The sequence below is a fragment of the Geospiza fortis genome, unplaced genomic scaffold, assembly GCF_000277835.1.
Source record: "Geospiza fortis unplaced genomic scaffold, GeoFor_1.0 scaffold172, whole genome shotgun sequence".
NCBI lineage: Eukaryota > Metazoa > Chordata > Aves > Passeriformes > Thraupidae > Geospiza > Geospiza fortis.
The window spans coordinates 2710045-2731929 of record NW_005054309.1 but is presented as its reverse complement, the minus strand read 5'-3'; the positions used below and the strand labels follow the sequence as shown (position 1 = coordinate 2731929).

General features: G+C 40.9%; 1 protein-coding gene across 1 annotated transcript in view; it reads right to left on the bottom strand.

Annotated features, from left to right (window-relative positions):
- PSMD1 (proteasome 26S subunit, non-ATPase 1) overlaps positions 1-21885 on the bottom strand; it is a 66989-nt gene that overhangs the window by 3208 nt on the left and 41896 nt on the right. Inside the window, exons 17-22 of the mRNA XM_014312273.2 lie at positions 18208-18322; positions 16230-16346; positions 9275-9377; positions 5186-5355; positions 3970-4062; positions 2872-2964 (exon numbers count right to left, since the gene is read on the bottom strand). Of these exons, the coding sequence (XP_014167748.1) occupies positions 2872-2964; positions 3970-4062; positions 5186-5355; positions 9275-9377; positions 16230-16346; positions 18208-18322 (691 nt within the window). The remainder of the gene's footprint in view (positions 1-2871; positions 2965-3969; positions 4063-5185; positions 5356-9274; positions 9378-16229; positions 16347-18207; positions 18323-21885) is intronic.

The following is a 21885-nucleotide window of genomic DNA, read 5'->3' as shown; positions in this document are numbered from 1 at the left end:
CAGCAGGGCCATGTGCAGTCAGGCAGCAATTGCACAGTGTGGTGAGAAACCATTCTTTTGCTGAGGAACATGCTAATATTTGTCTATCAGCTGGCACAGAAAATGCCAGCGTGGATCTAAGTGCTCTTGACAAGGCAATGCCTCACTCTCAGCTGCAGATGAAAGCAAATTCAGTGAGAGGTAGCAGTGGAATGGTTTAACCTCTGCTTTCCCTTTCTCCTACATTTTCTGTAAACTCACCACTTTTTGTCACAACTGAAGATTCTTTAATATCATTACTGAGCATATGAAAATTGCCAAAAGCTGCCCTTGTATTTTTGCAGCTATAAAGCTGTCACTGACATTTCACAGTACTGGCAGTGACAGCAGTTCACCTAAAATGACTCAACCTCAGCAACTCGATAGGGAATTACAGTGAATCCCTCCCTTATCAATGACTCAGCAGCTAGAGGCAAAAAGCAGAAGGAAAAAAACCACTATCCTTTACATACTTCAAAAGATGGGTCATTTTTTCCCTCTTTCTCAGAAACATTTGAGTAGCAAACAACAACAACAACAAAAAAAAAAAAAAAAAAAAAAAAAAAAAAAAAAAAAAAAAAAAAAAAAGGCAGAAGAGATGGGAACAACTAACAGGAAACTATTGGGAACACCACTGAATGCATGGCATGTCCTGTAACAGCAGACAGGACTTTCTCTGGCACAGCAGCTGCTCATTGCTCTGCAGATCCCTTGGAAGCTATGGATTACTAGTCATATAACAAGCATAAGAGGGAAACGTGAAAGCAATGATACCTCTAAAACATTAGGACAATGGCAAAACACTCAAACACAGCAGGTGGCAGCAAGCTCCCTGTTTACTATCCTTGCTTTTCTGCTCAATTCAGCCAAATAAACTTTTCAAAAATCTGGCCACACACAGACACAACATATGAACCCCTTCTAATATACTGCTTCCACTCAACACCTGCATTTAAATGTAGATTGCAGCAATTTTAGAAGACATATGCATCTATTCTGCACATTTTGCTTACTACATAGAACTGTAAGAATAATTCAAAGAAAAGGCAATGTTTGGTGACAAGGAAACTTGACAAAGGAGAACAAAACCAAAACCCAGAGATTATACCTTGCATGCATGAGATAATGAATTTTCTGGGCCAGCTGCATGACATTCAGTGCCTACAATGTGGTCACACCTATGTAGGTCTGGGAAGGTTATTTTATATACAGAAGTTTGATCTTATGCCACATGTGTGGGATTTGTTAGACTAAAATTTAAATTAAAGAGGCCAAAAGGGAAAGCACCTGGGGGTTCTGGTTGACAGTGACTGAACATGAGGCAGCATGTGGCCAAGAAGGTCAATGGCATTGTGCGTTGTGTCAGCAGCAGTGTGCACAGCAGGACCAGGGCAGGGACTGTCCCCTGTGCTTGGGACTGGTGAGGTGACTGGACACCTTGCACCCTGTGTCAAGTTTTGGGTCCCTCCCTACAAGATAGACATTGAGGTGCTGGAGTGTGTCCAGAAAAGAGCAACAGAACTGAGGCACCAGATCTGTGAGGAGCATCTGAAAGAGCTGGAGGGGCTCAGCCTGGAGAAGAGAAGGCTCAATGGGGACCTTACCACTGTCAACAACTCCCTGACAGGGGGTGGAGATAAGTGGGGGTCATTCCCCCTGGTAACGAGACACAGGACAAGAAGAAATGACCTCAGGTTGTGCCAGGGGAGGTTTAGGTTGGATATTAATAAGAATTTCTTCTTCAAAAAGGTTGTCAAGCATTTGAAGAGGATGCCCAAGGGAGTGGTGGAGTCACCATCTTTGGTAGTATTTAAAAGATGGGTAGCTAAGACTCTTGGGGACATGGTTTGGTGGTGACCTTGGCATTTCTGGGGTCAAGTTGGACTTTAGAGGTCTTTCAAACCTAAAGAATTCTATGGGTCCACAATGCACTTTCAGCTTACAGTTGTTCTTGGAATATTTCCCTTTATGAGTAGGGCACAATTGAAAGGGTCTTTTGTCAGTACTACAAGAATTTTAGCTGCCATATGTTTTCCAAATTACAGCAACCACCAAAAATTCATTTCTCCATTACTCAGTTTGCTCCAGGTTGAGACATTATTCACAGATGAGGATGACAACTTCCAGTGTCACATCTATGAGCTGAAAGAAATCATCAGAGAACCAAAGCAATCACCATAACTACTGAGCAGCATATGGAACCTGTGCTCAAACCTCAGCTGGTTCTGAGCTGGGTGTGGATAAATGTTTGCCATTTTGATAGATGGGTAAAGCACGTAAGAGACTGCTGCCAAAAAGTGAATGTTTCAGAATCGGAGGTTAAGTATGTGCAAAACCAGAATGTTTAAACTCTTCAGTGCTCTCACAGTGAATTAGACACAATCAAGCAACTGCTACAACACTCCTTTTAAAAGGTCAGAGGTCCCAAGGACATGAAATTACTAAGCTTTTTCTGCATTAGTAACAAAATTACTTGGATAAGAGAGAAGATTCCTCTGGGCCTAAAACCAGCAGGTCATGTAATAATACTCATAAGGTTTATGCAGGTAAAGGCACATAAACCTGTCAAAACAAGCTTTTGCCATTCAGGAAGTCAGTTACTTAACAACACTGAGGAAGATTTATTTGTCAGAAATAACAGATTCACAATTAATAGCACCTCTTGCTTTTAACAGTGCACACACAGACTAAAGGTGCTAACCAGTGTCTGCAGGGATGTGTGTCAGAGCTTTGCTCATAACACAGGCTGCAAGAGGACAGAGATAAGTGTGTGTCAACTTCCATGACACACCTTCCACATTTATAAGGGTGGGAGGGGGAAGAAGACATTAAAGTTTCAATGTGTGCACCCACCACTTCCATCTTTTCCTCTTCCTTCTTCTCTTTCTCCTTTTCCTTCTCCTTCTTCTTGGCTTTTGCAGTGATGGACAGCACAGCAGTGGAAACCTGGATATGGCAACAGATGAGGCATTCAGTGTGACCCAACACAGTACACTGAGTTTCAGCCCACCAGGCTGGAGTCTTTTGGGAACAAATGGCAGAAACTTTCTGAGAGGGTCAGGGAGCAACAGCATTTGTCACATTGCTGGTGAGAATAAATGTGGGCTCTTGGCACATTTTAACTTTTGGCCAGGGAAGTTTAAAGAGAAAAGATTTGTCCAATTCACATCCTATTCAAAGGCAAGAAAACAGCTATAAGCAGTGAGCTTTGCCTTTCATCAGAGTTAATTTCTGGATTCCTTGGTGGCCTGGAAATCTGTCTGGTAAGTTGTTTTACAGTTTTCACACCATGTCATTCATCAGGATGACATGCCTGGGGTCTCCATTGCTCCACAATTGCTCCCTAAGGGCTGCTGTGCCTGCTGTCATGCTCTGCTCAACAGCTTTTACCATCCTGTGCCAGGAGACAAATTGCTTCCACTATTGTCCCACTTGTGACCCCACAGGTGTCATCTTCTCCTTTTCAATACCGAGATATTCTCAGTACCACACTCACCTATTTGCAATCCATGGAGCTGACAGGTATTATTCTAGCACATGGGCCCACTGCTCCATCCATATGGGACTATTTGAGAAGTGTCTCAACTAATATTTTCAATGGTTGCACTGGAGCAGCATTTGGAGCTCAAGCCACAGAAAAGGACCCTGCTGTGCTGGATGATGCACATACAAGTCAGTAGGACATGGAAAGCAGTTTTTTTATTCAATACTTCTGCTTGACCACTTCAGACAAGGGAGGTTGCAGCAATTCAGTAGCAAAGCACTTGTATGCCACCATCATCAACAGTCCCAGGCACAGCAGGAAAATTCACCTAGAATTCTCTTTTGGAGACTATAGCATCTGCCAATTTTTCCTTTGGTCTTTAGATTCCCTAGTAGTACCACCAAAGTCAATGTTTGTGCTAGGAGGGAGAAGAGGTTAGTCTTTACACAGAAAGCCAGCTCAAATACCTTTTCTTTCTCCTTTTCCTTTGGTACCTCAAGAGGTGGGGGGTAGGCAAATGTGGACGGCTTACAGTTGGACTTGTACTGGACTTTTGGCATCTAAGACAAAGAGTTTAAAACAATGTTAGAAACTAGAAAAGCACGGAAAAAATCCACAGCAGAATAATTGCTTTAGCTTCATTTTCCTTCCAGCAGAGACAAACACAGATCCTCTAAAGAATACAAGCTTCCCCTTCTCCCTCTCCGGAAGCTGAGAAACTGTTATCAGTGGCAGTGGTTCAACTAGAACAATGTTATTTAATTATTCTATAATTTGACTCTGGCAAGCTCTCCTAGCCCTCTCCATACACCCTATCCTATTCACACCATGCTTTGTTTTCATTGCTTCAAAGCTTTTGTGGTTTTGATGTTGTTGCTGTGTTTGTGTGTATTAACACAAAATTGGTTTAAGATCTAAGTGAAGATCTGCTCTGTCAATGCACGCGAGGGCAAACCAAGCACTGACACTCCCTTCCTGCCAAAGGACTGTACATTTGGGGGTGAGTTACCAGTGACACACATTCTCTTATTCTTGGCTACTTAAGCAATGGTAGAAAGCATCTTTTGATAGCCAATCCAAGTTCTTAAACATCCCCATGCTGTCACATCCAGAAGCTTTTTTGTGGAAATTCCTTGCTTGGTTCTTCAGCACAGGAGGCCCAGCATGGTACACAGCTTACAGGGGCTGTGCCACACCTGATAGCTGGAAGAATAGATGCACAAGAAAAGTGCAGTACCCATGGCTGCTCAGTTTAATGTTTAGTCCCCAAGGAATCCAAACAAATCCTCTTTTCCCACTGCTAACTTTCTTAGGGGAGAACATCACATAATTTATCTGGGAGGCCAGGGGGGCAACACGTTTTTTAAAAAAATAACCCTGACCTTCAAGAGTGATAATGGGGTGGCCTCTGCCAAAATACTCTATTTAGAGTTCCTTTCTTTTTAAGCTACTTTGAAGTAAAGAGGTCAGTGTCTGCTCTCTACATTTTTCTTGTTCCCATTCCCACTACCAGCTCTACAATTTAAGCCCATTTTTCAGATTTCTTCCAGTTAGTTTGTGCCTTTTCTGGCACAAACAAGTCGGAAACATGCAAAGAAAACCAACAAATCCATGACCACACCTTGTAGACCACTCGAATATTCCAAGCAACTTTTCAGTCTCTTCTCTCTTCTTGTTACGTACCTTAAGATCCTTGTTAAGGCCAATGACACAGGTTGGGGTGAACGCCAGTGACAGAAAGTGTGACAGAGGGAACCAGAACCAGAACTGGGTGAAGACCAAAACCCCCACCACAGAAGGCATGTGTGTATGTCCTGTCCTCGACTGCAGTGAAATGGTGACATTATGGCCCCCTGTAAGGAATCATAAAAGTCAGTGAATTATTGATTCCTGGGTACTCCACAAAGACACCTGAACAATGAATGTCAAACAGTTTCTGTCAAAGGCCTGCACAGGCCACAGTGCTGCCAGTTTCCTCCTCTGGAACACACTTCCCTCCTTTATTGTGAGGTCAGCTTACTCAGTAAAACAGATGTACAGCACAGCAACCACACTGCTCCAAAGTACCCAAACAATCAGGGAATACAGCCCTTCTTCCATGCTCATTTTGCCAGGATACAGGTTAGACAAAAGTACAAGCAGTGAGAGGGAAAGGAAAAGACAAACTTGTGCCATAAACAGTTTTAAAACATGGCATATAAACGATCCCCAAGACAAGGCTCAAGAGGAATACAGTACATATACAGCTGAGCACACAGAAACTTTTCTTTCTGTGACTGCCTCCCTGAACAATCAGTTATTCAGAAGAAATATCCCTAGGTTTTTATCTTACACCATCTCAGTAGAAAAAAAAAATGTAAACAGCAGCAACTTCAGAAGTTGTTTCTAGACATTATCAATCTAAGCTGCACAGAGACAAGCTCCTGCAGCCTTTGCAGAAAAATTACATCTCTGCCAGACAACCAAGTCTTAGATTTGTACTTGCAAAGCAGAGACCCAAACAACTCCACATGTTGATGTAGTGCAGAAACATCCAGCTAGAAAAAATTTGAAAGACTAGACTTGCAGACAGAGTGAGAAAGTGTTAATCTGATCTTCTGTCTGCTGATAAACACAGTGCATTAGAGTTGAAGAGGGCACCAGGCAAGTCCATTACCGCTGACAAGAGCCGGTGCAGGGAGGTTAACTTTGTTAAAACACAAACACCCACTCCTCAGGCCACTTTATAGCTGAAAATCCCAAACTGGAGTAGCTTTTCCCAGGCTTGCACAAACAGCCACCTCAGGCAGGGCCAGACAGCAATGGAGCTGTCTGAGTTTTAAAGACAAACAGAATTCTCTTCTGCTGCCAAAACTAATGAAAGCCCTGACTGAAGCAGTACTGTCATCTTGGGCATCTGTCAGGGTTAGTCCCAGCAGAGGCAGTGCCAGGTGGGACATTTTAATGCCCTCCTGCAGGATGCTCTGCTTACATTCTATCTCCTTCGTCTTCCTTTTGTGTAGCAATAGATCTCCTGCTATTTGACAGGAAAACTCCTTCCTGCTACATCTTTGAAGAAAGACTAAGATATGGTCCTTTCTTTTTCTACTGCTAGGTCTGCTCTGCTGTTTAGTATTTTCTCTGATAGCAATCTCTTGCCCTTTCATCTGAAATTGCCACAGCACTGTGGGGGGACTGCCTGAGGTGCTATCCCTAAACATGCCAAGCAGAGCACACTCAAATTTCTGGTCTTCTCCTCCATCTTCACTTTAAATTTTATTTTACTGCATCACTGTGTAACGACCAGGCCCTGGTTATCAGCACATTTTCTGAATCAAGCAGCTCAGTGAATGTTGCACAAGCAGCTTAACTATCAAACTTGTGCACTTTAATTTTCAGAATTTTAACCTATAATTCAGATAAAGCCTAGAATTATACAATCTCTGGAATTTACTGAATGAGCAACAGATTTAATGTTCAAAAGATGCTGTCATGCTACTTTTTTTCTGCAGTTTTATACCCACAAACAGTCCACCCTCACTCCCAGGATTTTGCAGGGAGCAGGAAAGGTGGGGAGACATAATACTGCACAATTGTGGTTTATCTTCATGATTAAATAGCAGCCCTGACTGCCTGGAAGGGAACACATTCCAGATCTTTAGCTGGATGAATAAAAGCTGTAACATGATGCCTGGAAAAAAAATTCAAAAAACACTAAAGAAAAAATTTCAGGCATTCTTGTACTATAAGGTCCATCTCCCAAAATTCACACTGCCACTGGGGCAAGGGGAGTTTAGGGAAAAACCCCAAGCACTAAGTTAAATTTAGTGTCTACTGTTTTCTTATTTTATTAAAGAAAAATGTTGCTGCTGGGGCTTATCAATGCGCCAGCAATGGCAAAGACCAAAAATCTTCATTTCCACTTCAGTGCTTCCAAGGTACCCCACTCCTTCCATTAAATTATCAGCCTAAATGGCTGCCTCATTGTCAGAGCAAAAATCCCACCTCCAGCTCATTTCCCAGGCATACATTGGAAATCTTGCACTTCTAATCAAACCCTGTCATTGGAAGAAAATTGGGCTTTTCTCCTCACCCCACCAAAAAAAAAAGACACAAAACTAAATTCAATTGCCCCAGCTGTGGCAGATAACACAAAGAACATTTTCTTATTGGTAATAATTAAATTCTATAACTCATTGTTTCAGGTAAGTACTTCCAGTTGTATAGGAGGGATAAAAGGAATTTGTTCTTTTAGGAGGCTCTAATGAAAGTGGCAATAGGTTAAGAAAAGGAGTTCACAGCCTTCCCTGAGTCTCTCAGGAAGAAAAAGAGGTTAAAGTTTGCACAAATTCCAATCAAGTTTATTATAACAGGACATTTCTGGTTTCCAAATCATACAATACATGGGTGACACAGGAGGCAAATAAGATTTTAGTTGTGTTTTTATGATTTAATCTTAAGGGTCAGAATTCAAAACAGGTCTGTATTGCTGAGAGAAAAATCCCAGAGCCAGCTAGTCCCTGACTTCCCAGGAACTGAGTGTGAGTATGGGAACAACCAAAATTATTCTGAGTCTCATGCCAAGAACATTGCTCAGCCTGAGCTCCAGGAGGGGCACCAGGAGGCAGGAAGGTGGTGCCTGTCACTGAGCAGGCCTGGCCCTCTGTGACAGAGCAGCCTGCCATGGCCAGCAGGGAAGCTTTTTAAACCTGATTTCATGCAGACAGGGGCAGGCAGCACCATGTTCTTCTGCCCCATGGCACAGCTTGGAGATGCAGAGATTTCACACTGACACTGCACCCACTGCAGGCTGCTGTGCCTGAGCCACAGCACAGAGACAAATTCTGAGGCTCCTTTGCTTGTGGACTTCAGGACTAATCTTGATCTCAAGAGCACAGGAAAAACCAGCTTGTTTCTGCCTATTACAGGGGATAAAGAGGTGTATGGCAAGAGAAGGCCTCAGCACAAGAGACCAGATGGGAGAAATTGTGTTTGGAAACTTGCAAAAGAAGTGCCACTGACAGACACAGCATTGTACAAATGCTACCTCAGCAGAAGGAAAAATTCAAAACATTGTCTGTCCTCTTTGCTTACAGAAACTGTCCTTAATAGGCCCTGCAACTCAGCCCTTGTGAAATGCTGATGGCCTTAGAGAATCCTCTTCCTGACTCAACACTGAGTCATTAACATTCATGAAATTATGTTTTCTTTGCTAGAAAAAGATAGCAGTACCCTGTGAAACTAACTGGGTCTTCTGAAAAAACACTGATGCAGTTAACTGTGCTTCTTCCTTTGTGAAACCTTGAAAGTAGCAAAAACTAGTTATTAAAGACATATATATAATAACTTATATATGATTTAAAAAACTGGTTATGTAAAGTTTTAACAGAAAAAAAATATGAGCACTGGATACCACATGATTTCTGAATTTCTGGAGCAGGTGATGATTCAGAAAAATAAAGAAGCAGCCCACCATGCTATAATAAATCAACATCTGGGGTGAGAAAACAGACTCAGAGAAGAAATATTCTATTTGTCCAGACTTCTTGACATAAATTCAGCCCAAATGACTGTGCTGAGTCTCTCCTAGCAGAAACATGCTGATACAAGCTGAAACTACAAAACAGGGCTTATTCTTTAGTTAGCTAAAATTCCATGAAAACTGAGATTTCTTGCTACTATGACATGACAGGCATAAAACCTGCACATCTCCCAAATGGAATTTGCTGTTACAGTGATTGCAACCAAACAAGTTTAAGAAATTTTAGCAGCCTTTAATGTTTAAGAAATTACCTGCATCCAAAATGCCTTGTGCCAGGATTGCTCCAAACTTTGCCATAACATCATCATGCTTATCATTGATCACTTTGGAATAGAGCTGCCTGAACTGGCTGACCTGGTTAAAAATAATAAAAAGGGGAAAAAAAAGAAAGAGAGAGAGATTATAAAACTGACTGCATGAGTCAAATTGTCCATCTTTAGTAGAAGCACCTTCAATTTCTGCACCCTACAATGACATTTGCATTTTCAACAACTTTAGTCACTGGTACTACAAATCACCCCATTAATAATTAATTAGAGAGATTTTCCCCACTTGAAGATATCCATATACTGATTTTAAAATATTCAGGATGGATGTGCATTTCCAAATTCCATTTTGCAAACCTTTGCAGAAAGCTTTCACACCTGTGAAAAAACCTCCATTCATACAACTGACTCGGTGACATGAGAACTGTGCTTGAGAATAACATTTTGTTAAACTGGGATTCATCAATGTAAAAAAATAAACATTGAAACAGAATGAAGAGCTGTCTGAGGGGATGAATCACACTGCAGGGGTTTCTCAGCAAGGCACAAGATCAGATTCCCCTGTAAAAGCACATCTGAGCCACAAGGCAATCCTGCAGCTAAGGCAATGCTAGCAGTGCATTTCACGTGTGAATTTTTGATCAGTGGCAGTAAGAAGCTGAGACCAGACCTTTGAGATATTATGTCCAATATCTGGGGTGGAAACAAAAGACAGAGACCACCTCTCCAACCATAAGCATTATACCCAAGAGCTGCAGCATTGCTTGGCAGCCCTGCACAGTTCAGAGTAAGACAACGCTTTCTGCAAAAGAGTTTTCAATGCAGGGTAACTCATCACCCCACTTAAAACACAGGTGTCCTAAATGAACAGACACTCTCTAGGTGACATCTTCCCTGCCTTCACTCCTTCAGCCAGTAACCCAGTGATACTACTTGTCACCTCAATTCACTCAGCACTGATGACATCTAACCTCACTGAGCCACTTTGTGATACCAGAAGACATTAACATTCATACAAGCAAGTCCTGTCCTGCTCAATAGGACTGCATTAAAATGGCTGTTTCACACCAGTGGACAGTCTCATTAGCATGGAGCACCAGAGCAACAGCAGCAAAGCTGAACAAGACAACAATTCTCTGGAAGAGCAGCATCCGTTTATTAGAACTGTCAGGGGAAAACAGCAGCAGTTTCCATTTTTCCACTGAAGTCCAAACTTCTAATTTGTGTGCTAATACTAGTTCTCTACTCACCAATTCCTTTTTGCGTTAAAATGTTTTTAGTTATTTTGCAATTATTAAAACTAAGAAAAAGGAGCAACATAAATTATCAGGGCAGCCACACAGACAGATGTGTGGCAGGGAGATACTGCACACACAATGCAGGGTTTATTCTGGGTATTCAGACCAAACTCTGCTCTTGCTTCACTCCATTTATGCTTTTTCAAGCTCTCACGATTTTTACTAGAAAAGCTTACACTGAGGTTTACGTGTTCAGTGTAAATGGTTTGCTTCTTACATCTGACCTCTTTGTACAGTGAAAAAACACCTTAGTTTGCATTTGCAGCCTGGAACAGGGCCTCAAAGGCAGCCACATGCAGACAGGTGAACCTAAGCCTTGAGGTATTGTTTGGAACAAACACACCGGGAAACAGAAGTAACAAGTGAAACTACTTGTTGAGCTGAGCAGCAGAATTCCAGTGCCTCTGTTTAGAGAACATCATTTGACTCTGGGCTCAGCCTCTGGGTTTGGAATATTTATGAAAACAGACATATGTTACAAAGCTCATTTGGTGGACTGTAATCCAGAATTTACCCTGTAATCAAATCTTCAGAGAACTAAACCCTGGGTGGAGTGAGAAGGCATTCAGCAGAACTGCTGATGTTCACACTGGTGTCTGAACTGACAGCAGTCTTGGAATAGAGGGCAGGAACAGCTCACTTGGGAAGGTGAGGGAGAGCTAGAAAGGGAAATCATCCACCTCCCTGGTCATGGTGATGACCCTGTGAGCACCCTTCCCTAATACACCTTCCTCAGCTCCTACTCATGTGTGCATTAACAGAGCACATGAACAGAACACCGAGGCAACAAGCCCACCAGGAACCTGCCAGCTTTGGCAGCAGGACCCTGTGCAGGGCAGAGAGGTGTCTGAGACACTGACAAGGGACCAAGGACAGAAACCTGGCTGCTCTACCTGAGCACGTCAACTGCCACCTCTCCAGGTGACAGGGACAGGTTACAGCAGATCAGCTGAGAGCAGGCATTCAGTGAACAAGCACTGAACAGCTGCAGTAGGGAACAGTCCTTATGCCATCTCTTATAAAAGTACAAAATATGTAATTCCATCCCAAGAGCATTCTGTGTTCATATCAGTTCTGTGTACCTGTGCATTGTGAGCTATGGATCACTGCCAGGCCTGGAAAATGCTCTAAGTAAGTGTGCCCTTTCCAGAGTTTAAAGTCAATGGAAGCAAAATTGTTCTACGAAAGGGTGAGAGACTATCCTGCTCAGACTTAGGGGCCAGGCCAACCCAGCCCAAGGATTGAGACCGAAGGTCTCAACACTAAAATGCATAATAGGCCCACATGCTTGTTCAGGCTGTTCCTACAAAGCAAATGCTTTACAGGAATGGGAATTTTGACTGGATCAGCTCCCAGCTGAAAACATTCCTTGCTGCAGGGGAAAGCCGGCTTTGGCAGCTCTGGCTGCAGCAGTTCAGGAAGGTATTTACCTCACAGGGAGGCAATGCTTCTCTCTTGGGAGAAGGAGCTGGGGCACTCACCTCCTACAAAATGGAGCAAGATGTCAACAGCCAGCCATTTCTTAAGCTGTTGAAGCAAAACCTGCCAGAGTTTGTCCAGTAAAGCCCTTTTATCTGCTATTATTTTTCCTTCAAACTACAGCAACAAGCACAACCCAAACTACTGTGTAAGTATATTTAATATGCTATGAAACCCACAAGCTTTGTTTCTCCCTTGAAATCTTCAAGCACTTCAAAAATTCTACAGCATTTGGAAATGCTACCTAGAAATTTATTTGGGCAGCTTCCAGGAGGAACACTAAAATATAGACAATGACTCATTTCATCCTTCTAACAAAACACACACCCCATTCGGATAACTAGTGCTGGCCAAAATGACATGGCAGTGAGTTCAAATGAAGCCAAACACAGAACCTTGGAAACAGCGAGGAAACAACAGAGACTTTGAGATATGAGAACGTTACAGCACCATTTCCTACCACCAAGGGCTGCCACTTATCAGGCTATTTATCACTTCTCCCTCCACCAGTCAATATTCATGCACATGAAGCCCAGGAGATTGTCAAGAACAAGATTTTATAAACAGTTAATTACAGGAAATATTGGCAGGTGATTTGCACAATGCTTCTGGCAAATGCAAGCTCTTAAGGACAAGAGCATTAATAAAATCTAATAAAATAGGTTTTAAACGGTTTGCATGTTGCATCTATCTTCTTCAAAAGATGAAGTTATTCTGCATACACTTGCCCTCTTGAAGGAGCATGCAGAAGCATCTCACAGCAGAGGGCTCTCATAAAGTAAAGGTGCTACCAGAATATTGCAAAATCATTCTTGCACCCTAGCAAGACCTAGCATTTCATCTAAAAGGGGGGAAAAATCCCAACAGCAATCTGGTCCTGGTTTCTTCACATCTTAAAGACAACAGGCCAATATGATTGAAGGAAGATGAAGAAAAAGGCCATTATGACTGAAGGAGGATGGAGGAAAAGCCTTGACCTTGCTTATTATTTTCTCATTTTGCCAAGATGACTATCCTAACACAAAACCAGGAATTGAATTTACTTTTTCAAGTAGTTCAACACTTAGTTTGTCTCCAAAACTGCTGACTTCATTGCCCTGCAGGTCACAAACATAGCCTGAAGTTGTCATTGATTTCTCTTATGATGACTTCACCACATCTGTAACTTTGGATTCCATTTCATAAAATAAACTTCTTAATATTTTATATCTGGTACTAATATGGTTCTCAAATCTACCAACAGAGGTCAGGAAAAATCATGTTGGCTGCACATGGAGGAATTGTCTCAATTCCAAAGAGACCAAACCACCTTTACTTAACACCTGCTACGCCTTTTTGGCCCTTAAGCAACTTGCAAGTTCAAGGAGTTAATGTAATTACAATTCTTTATTTCACAATCCTTTATTTAAACTATTTAAATTTAAATTTTTTTGAATTATTCATTTAAACAAAGACTGAGCACAACAAAGAGGAGGACAAACACAAAGGGAAGATCACAATGAAGTTAATTCAAAGGCATACATCTACCCTTTTCCCACAATAAAAATGGCTTTTTTTAAACCAAAATACTTTGAATCTTAAATCTCTGTTTATTCCTGGCATTTTGGTGTTGCAATGCTCAGCTCTCAAACTCTGACAACATTTTATTCCCAAAAACATCCTGAACTATTTAAGGAAGATTATTTGCTAGCATCTTCCCCAAATGATCAGCAGAGAACTGAAAGTATTTCTAACCCTAAGCTCACAAATAATAAGTTAACTAAAAAAAAATATCAAATCCCAGAAGAGACAAACTGAGCAGCAATGACAGGAAGCTGGCCAGGCTCTATGACATAGTCTTTTTTAAAATCACCATCTCTCACATGCAAAGCATCACCAGGTATTTAGAAGCAGTGAGATGATGATATATAAACTTTTGCTTCTCTGTAGCCCCATCAAGACTGTACAGCTTGTGGGATACAAAAATCACCACACTGCTCTTCCTAGGTGCTTATTCAGCAATGCAAAATCCCACACCCATCAAGTCAGATCCTTTGGCACACCATGTCCAGCATGTCACTCAGGAATCTAATCAGATCAAAATATGTCCTGGCAATCTAAAAATGGCTCCTTTTCTGAAGAACTCCACGACTTCACATCAGAGTTAAGTAATTTTTTTCAGATTGGCAGAGATCTCCAAAAAGTTTCCCATGGATAATAAATAACTTAATTGGAAGCATATCCCTCAAAATATTTACTTCTGAGCAAGAAACAATAATGGTTATAACCAACTTTTGGGGTATTTATAAAAAGCAAAATTTGTGTATTCTGTGTTTAGTTCCTGAACTGGCAGAATATTTCAGGTATTTTTTATTAATTTTTAATCTGGAATTTTGTTTCCGTTTGTTTTTTAATATCTGTAGTGCTTCTATGACTAGACAATTAATTGCCTTCTGTATCTATATCAGGCAACAATTTGGCATTAAAGTGTTTCAGTTTCTGGCCCCATTTTTAAACAAGCCACTGACTCTCAAACTATACATCTCATCCTGTATTTGCTGGCCAACTATTTTAACCACTCTTTTATCAAGCAGAAGTATCACATATGACTTGGAAGTCAAGGTTTTCAGGCCTCTTTGGGAAAAGAGATCTGCCTTATTACACACCTCAAATAATCCATGTTTTCACTAGCTATTTTCCTACCCACATTTTTCTTTAGGACAAACAGAGTCTTTCACCTATCATCTCAAAAAGCCAGAAACTCCAACAGGCAGACTCAGAAAGTGATTCATGTTTTAGGAAGGCTGACTGATTCAGAGCAGACTGTAATTCCCATCCCAAAAGGATTAGGGTGCTTTGCAAACTAAAATGAATCAATCCTCATAATGTCCTTTCACATATAAATCATTAATTCTTTCTGCTGGGAAACTGAGGCACAAGAGACCTGTATAATTTGTCTAGTACTAGAGCAACACAGAATGATTAAACCTGATCTCCTACATTGAGGCCTGGCATTCCAGTCACCTGACCAAGGAACAAACAATAAAAACAACAATTAATTTCTTTCCACAGAGAGATAATTCAACTTCACATTACAGAAACTTTGTATCTTGGAGGACAGGGGGATCTAACAGAAATCTACTGTTCTCTGAACTGGCTTACTCAAGTGAACAACTGTTCTTGGCTTATTCACTTGAACTACAATTCTGATAATATAAACAACATTCCCAGATTCTGCTCAGTGAAAACTAACATTTTTCTTTCTTTAAAAAAAAAAATAATTTGAAGGAACAAACTGTCTGCCAGCAAATTTTCATGTTCCGTGACTTAGAAATACCCAAACACCTGCATTTGTAGATCTCCTTCTCTGACTTTCCCAAGTAAAATCTGCCACTGGACAGAGGTTTTTTTCCTTCTTCTCATCCAAATGCAGTAAAAAGGTGTCTGTTTTTATCATAGTTCAATTTCTAAAATGACATCAATAAAAGTAACCAATATGCAGCAGATGAGTAGCAAAGTACCAGCTACTGCTCTGCCTCAGCACTCACTAAAGCAGGTGAAATGTGGAACCTCAGAGCTTCTCCAATGTGGACTTTTAGTCTGTATAAATGTTTGCATATCATCACCTGTCACACACTCACAGGGAACCTACTTTTAAAAGCTAAACACAGCATATGCAACCCTTTTCACCTTATGAACAGAAAACTCCATTAAAATATGGAGTATTTGTTATAAACTCACTAAGCCAGTTCTGAAAGTTCTGATGTTGTTATGTCTGAAAAATTAACTATAAAGGAAACATTGCTGTAACAGAATCTCTCTGCATGGTGATGACATCCAAAACTAAGCTTACTATCATCAAAACCAATGTCTTTACAGTCACTTTCCTATCATTACAAGATGCTTTGAGAGCTTTAAGGAAGAGCATTTATTCTTGTAGTGCTCAGGATTAGAATGCTGCCATCCATCAGGCATGTTCCCATCATTCAGAGCACATATTCTGATCCAAGCAGGAGCTTCCCACTGAACATTCAGCTCTGGCTCTTTACCAGACATGTTCAGCCTCTTGCCAGTGCTTACATGCAGTGCCAGGCACTAAAGATTTGGCATCCAAGACAATTTCCCGCCTAAGAGGCACGTGAGGCACATGAGGTATGTGAGGCACGTGAGGTGTGACATGCTACCTTTGGGCAGGTGATCTCAGTCTGCTGGATCATGATAAGGGCAGATGCAATCAGAGCTCCTTGACGCACGTAGTTCACAGGATCATTTGTCATTGGCTCAAGCAAATTGATTGCTTCCTAAAAGAAATGAAGAAATACACAGTCATAGAGTTAATACTACTATTTTTAGAATGCCAGGATTCAATTCTCCAATGGAAGGTTATCAGATTGATGCTATCAGATATACTTTAAAAAATGTTTTGCCTGTTCTTGGCAAATGAAGCAGAAATCTGTATTACTGTAGATTTTAATCTAAAAATTGTGAAGAAAAAGAAAAGAAACACTAAAAACAAGTGATCGATGGATGGAACAAGATCTACCTGCAGAAACAGGGCAACAGCTAAACAACAGGTATAAGCAATAGATGCATACATCTCATTAAATTCCTAATTCTTGGCCTTACACTTTATTGTTAGGACCTGTAGCATTTAGCATCTTTTAAGTAATCTCTTGTTCAGAGTGTCCTTCTGTCCATACTTAAACTGAGGATGAGCAAACGTAGCTGAGTGCAGAGTGCAAGAGATTCCCAGTTCAGACCACTCTTGGTGTTACTTCCATTAGGTAAGGCTTTTAAAAACAAGTTAATTTTATACAGAACATTATTTCAAAGAACCACTTCTAAAATAACATCATGCCTTCATTAAGACTGCTTTTGCCATCTGAGCTATGTTGGAGGCTGTACTTCTTCACCTGAAGGTGACTCATTCACTCTTTGGCAAGCATTCAGTACCATGGATGAAACACCCACTATGACAAAAAGCTGAACTTTCTGATCTCCAAAACTGAATCTATTTGGGCCTTCAAAACCTACTAATAGAAACTCTGGAAGACATGTTTCTGTGTAATCAGATGGTTTAGGTCATCATACAATGTATCTGGAAATAAAACAAGACTCATTCTTGCGACTAAAAGCATTTCCACTTAAATTAACTTGTCAGATGCAGCAGGTTAAAAATAACTAACTCCTTGATTCCACCTTCCACTTGAGAATAAAGCGACCTGGATAAAAATAGGACTCTGAGATCTGCTTTCAAATCTGCATGCTTGAGCTACTAAAGATGGCAGGCAGTGCACGTCAGCATTCTGTGCTTTTGGCAGCACCAGCGACACTCGGGAGCGCTCACGCAAGAGCCACAGACCAAATGTTTAATACAGGAAGAGATGAGACAGATAAGCAAGAGATTTATCAAAGACTCAGAAGCATGACATGTTACTTTGTCTGTGCACTTGTTCTGAAATTGCATTTCTGTACCACTACAGATTATTATACACATATATAATATGTGGGAGAAGCAGAGGGAGGTTATTCCCAAGTTTACAGGCTGCTTGTTCCAAGGAGTGCTCACTTCCCTCAGCAGAAGCAGGAATCCTACTATAAATGGTCTGTTACCATCCATGAGAATTAACCCTCACTGATACTTGTAAAGTGAGAATACATAAAATGTACTGGTTGTTAATTACACTCCTGAAACTACAATATATTTAATTAAATTTCATTGCACTTGGCTTTACTACATGGATCTTCTATGAATCATGTATCACAGGAAAGATGAAAAGAGCTAGAAGTTAAGCAAAACACCTGCTCTTCACTGGCACTGCAAGGGCAAAGGAATATTTATTTTGGAGTACTGAACATTCATTTAAAGTTCAGTGGAAACTTGACAGTAAGAAAACTCTAAGAAAAGTTTTGAAGACAAAATTCCAAGAATGTGGCAGTAATGTATAAAAAAAAAAAATCTAATTTACCTATTCTGTACAAGCAGGAAAAGAAACTCTGCCCAGAAAAGTTAAAGAATTTAAAGTAGTGCTGTACTCCAGCTGGCTGGTAGTGTACATGTGTGAGAAATCCATCTGCATGTGTGATGTCTGCACACAATGTGTATGTCACAGGAGGGAGCAGGAACAGTCTTGGCCACAGATGCTTCTTTGTGGCCCTCACCTTGTTTCCAGTGCCTGCACAGCAGATCCCCAAAGCCATGGCAGCCCCATACCGCACGTGGGGATTGTAGCTCTCTGACAGCAAAGAAACCACGCTCGGACACTGCTCCGGAGTCCTAGAGAAAGGCAAAAACAGAATATTGTTTATTATGAGTGTTCTTCAAAATATGGTATTGTGCTTTAAAATATGGTTACTTCACTCTGTTCATACCTGAAAATTTCAAATTGTTCTTCCACACTATGTTTTTTCATTTCTCAAAACTTAACCAGAGGGGAGGAACAAATGGGCGAAGAGAAGAGATTAAAAAACACATTCATAAACTTCCCCATCACTGCAGATAATCACACACAGTTCCCACTACTGAAGCCTTCCTTAGTGCTTATTTTCCACCTTTAAAAGATCACCCAGCAGAATGATGCATCTATTGAGGCTGAAGTCTTCATCTCCAGAAATGATGCCTTTTTGACAGGCTTTCCATTAGCAGAGGTTTACCCTCCATGAGAGACACAGTACTATATTTCCCACCTCCAGCATTCAATCAGCCTTCAAGGTTGGTGGGTCCCAAACTCCCTTTTGCAATCATGGCTTCTGCCAGCTCCTCCTCACTCCCACCTACTGCTGTAAATCACAGCACGGGAGGAAATGCTGATACAACACACACTTCCAATCAGTTTATGAGCAATGTCTACTGCTGCCTCCTTACAGTGTCATCCTGGGACTGTTGCTGCCTTTTAAGAGATCTGAAATGAGTATATATGCTCTATGCCTCACCAGCTGGGAACCAGTGTCCTGCTGGTCACTACAGCAACAAAACTTCCAGCCCAGTGCTGGAAGATGAAAGAGAGCCTTAATTTCCCACAGCCAGAAGCATCTGTTGCTCGTGCACACAGCTTTGTAAATATTGAGTATTTCCGAAATAGTGCAGAACTCATGGGTGTTAATATATTGATTTCCTACCTGTCTTCATGGTCATATTTATCCCTGGTTTAATTTTAATGCCACACAAACCACTCCATAATATCAAATACTGCCAATTTCAGCATACTGAGTCTCATGGCATGATGAACAGAAGAGGAATGCGGGAATGCAGTTGGAAGGTAAAAGCTCATGAAGAAGAAAGATGTTAAACTATAAATTCTAAGTGATTTCATTATATCTGTTTATAGGGTGAACATCATCTGGCTCTTCATGCTATCTCACTGTGTCTTGCAGCCCAGACTAGCATTTTAATTGTCACATTCACAATCCTATAAGCAGTCTTGCAAGCCATTTACTTCTGCTGTAAACTGATTTCAGACTAAAGTGTACCTAGGAAGAAGGCAAGAGCACATTAGTTTTAGCTTGCTTTCTTACATTTGCTACACTGAAAGATGGAGGGTGGAGGGTGGCAGCAGTACCTGTCAAGGCACTCAAGAACTCAAGAGAGAGAAAAACCATAGAATATGGTTTTTCAAAAAGACTTTGAGCAATAATCTAGTTCATTCTCTTCTTTCATCGTGATGGGGGACAGAAAACGTGTTCATATAATGACACACTCATACTTCAGTTATACTCTATACACGTAATCAATTAATTTCTACTCTAGCTATTCCCATTTCAACACTTTCCCATGGTCTCCTCTGACAACTGGTCCTGAACTCCTCTTTGCACTCCTCTCTGCTACTCCAGCTGACCACAGACAGGCAGCACCACCACACAGGCTCCAGTGGCTACTGATAAGGACATGCCTCAGCAGTAATGGCAGCAAGCACCCACATCTTCCCCGCACCCACCACTTCCATCTGAATCTTCCCAAAGCATCCACATGGGGAAAGAATCCCACCTACCAACATCACCTTACAACCCCCCTGGCCTTCAACAGCAGCAAAAAAAAACAATCCACAAGAGAGAAGAAAACACCAAGCTGCGGGAAACTGCTGCCTCTAAGATGAAGCCATGATGACAAATGTTAAGAAAGGGAGAAAAGCTGGGCAACAGAACAATTCTGTCATGCCCTATGAGTGAAGACAACAAACTAAAAGGCACATTTAAAAATACCTATCAGTCTCTTGCTCAAATAACAGCTTAGACAATGTTTTGTTAAAAAATGAGCTGATGTGGAGACCAGGAGACACATATCCTATAATAAATGAGGCCAAGCATTCAGCTGCACAGAAAACTTCAGCTCTTGCACAAAGACCCTTAACACCTTTGTGTTTGCCTTACTTCAGATAATGTTAAACAGGCAGATTGTGAGCCAAAGTAGAGAAAAACACTTTCTGGCAAAGATGTGATTATGCACTCTGAGGCATTAATCATTAAATCCAGTTCAGAAAACTGGATTTTATGGAGTCACTAACTTGGACACATATTTGCGTCTGCAGGCTCAGAAGTTCTAACACAGTTTTTATTATAAAATCAGGATTAATGTACACTAATTGTTTTTTGAATTCTTGGCCAGACTTAATTTATTTGTGCCGATTATTTGAAATACTTTTATCTCAAATCTATCCATAAAACAGTCAAACATTTTGATGGGAGGCCTTCCATAAATCCACTTTGGGAGTTGCAGCAACTTAATGGGTCCCACCATGTTCCTCAGTTTTCTCAAAACCTTAATCTTCAAAAAATGTCTTCTCACTTAAGAGAGATCTAGAAGGCAGATCAAAAAGTGGGAAAGAGACTTGTAAAAGTGTGTATTGGAGGAACAGGACCTCAGTGCACAACAGCATTGTTGGCATCAATGCTTAAGCGGTAACATTTGTTTACTCCTTTAGTGCTGAGATGTTTGTAATTACAAAGTCCTACACATTGTTGACAAAGGTCAGCCCATATAAACCCTAACCCACACTCCATAAAATTTATAAAACCCAACACAATTCTGTCAAGTGATCAAAAGAAAAGTTAAAAAACCCTCATAAGCAGTCCTAGGCTGCAACTGTGCTCCCATGGGTGTTACTTCCATCTGGTAATCCAGTTGGGGACTATGTTTAAACATGACCATGTTCTCCTTCCCCTGGCCCTTCACTGGGAGCACATACTGGTGGGAGATGGAGAGAAATAATGAAGAGTGTGAGAAATCTTAATAACACTCCTAAAAAAGAGAAATGGTTTGTCACAACTCACACTTAGCAACCCTCTACTCCTACTCAGTCCTAATGCAGATATCTGTCATTACTGCAAGTTAAACACAGAAAATAACATCACATGAAATACCAGAATAACCTTTGGAGATTCAGTGGGCGGACATTTTATCTCCAGACACAAATTTTTTCTCTCATCTTTAAAGTCACAGTAAAAATTCTAAGCCTGGAGTAGATTTAATATATTTTGAGGACAGAAGCAATGTACCATAGTCCTCTAGCATGACCTTCCCATAACACAGTCCAGTAATTTCATCTTAAAATTCCTACATTAAAGCCTAAGGCATGTCTTGAAACTGGACTGTGTATCTTAGAAAGATAGGCAACGTCTATTTTTGAAAACCAAATTATCTTTAATGCACTGGTTCCTTCCTTTTTTCCTAACACTGGTTTTACTCAAGCAGTGTGCTTTTGCAATTACACTTTACTACAAGAGCAAAATGATGACAAAAAAATGGCCCAATTATTTCCTTCATTTTATCTGAAAATTGCTCAGCTGCTCCTACATAAGCCATGAAACCACAGACGTCAGTGAACCCAGACCGGTACACAAAAA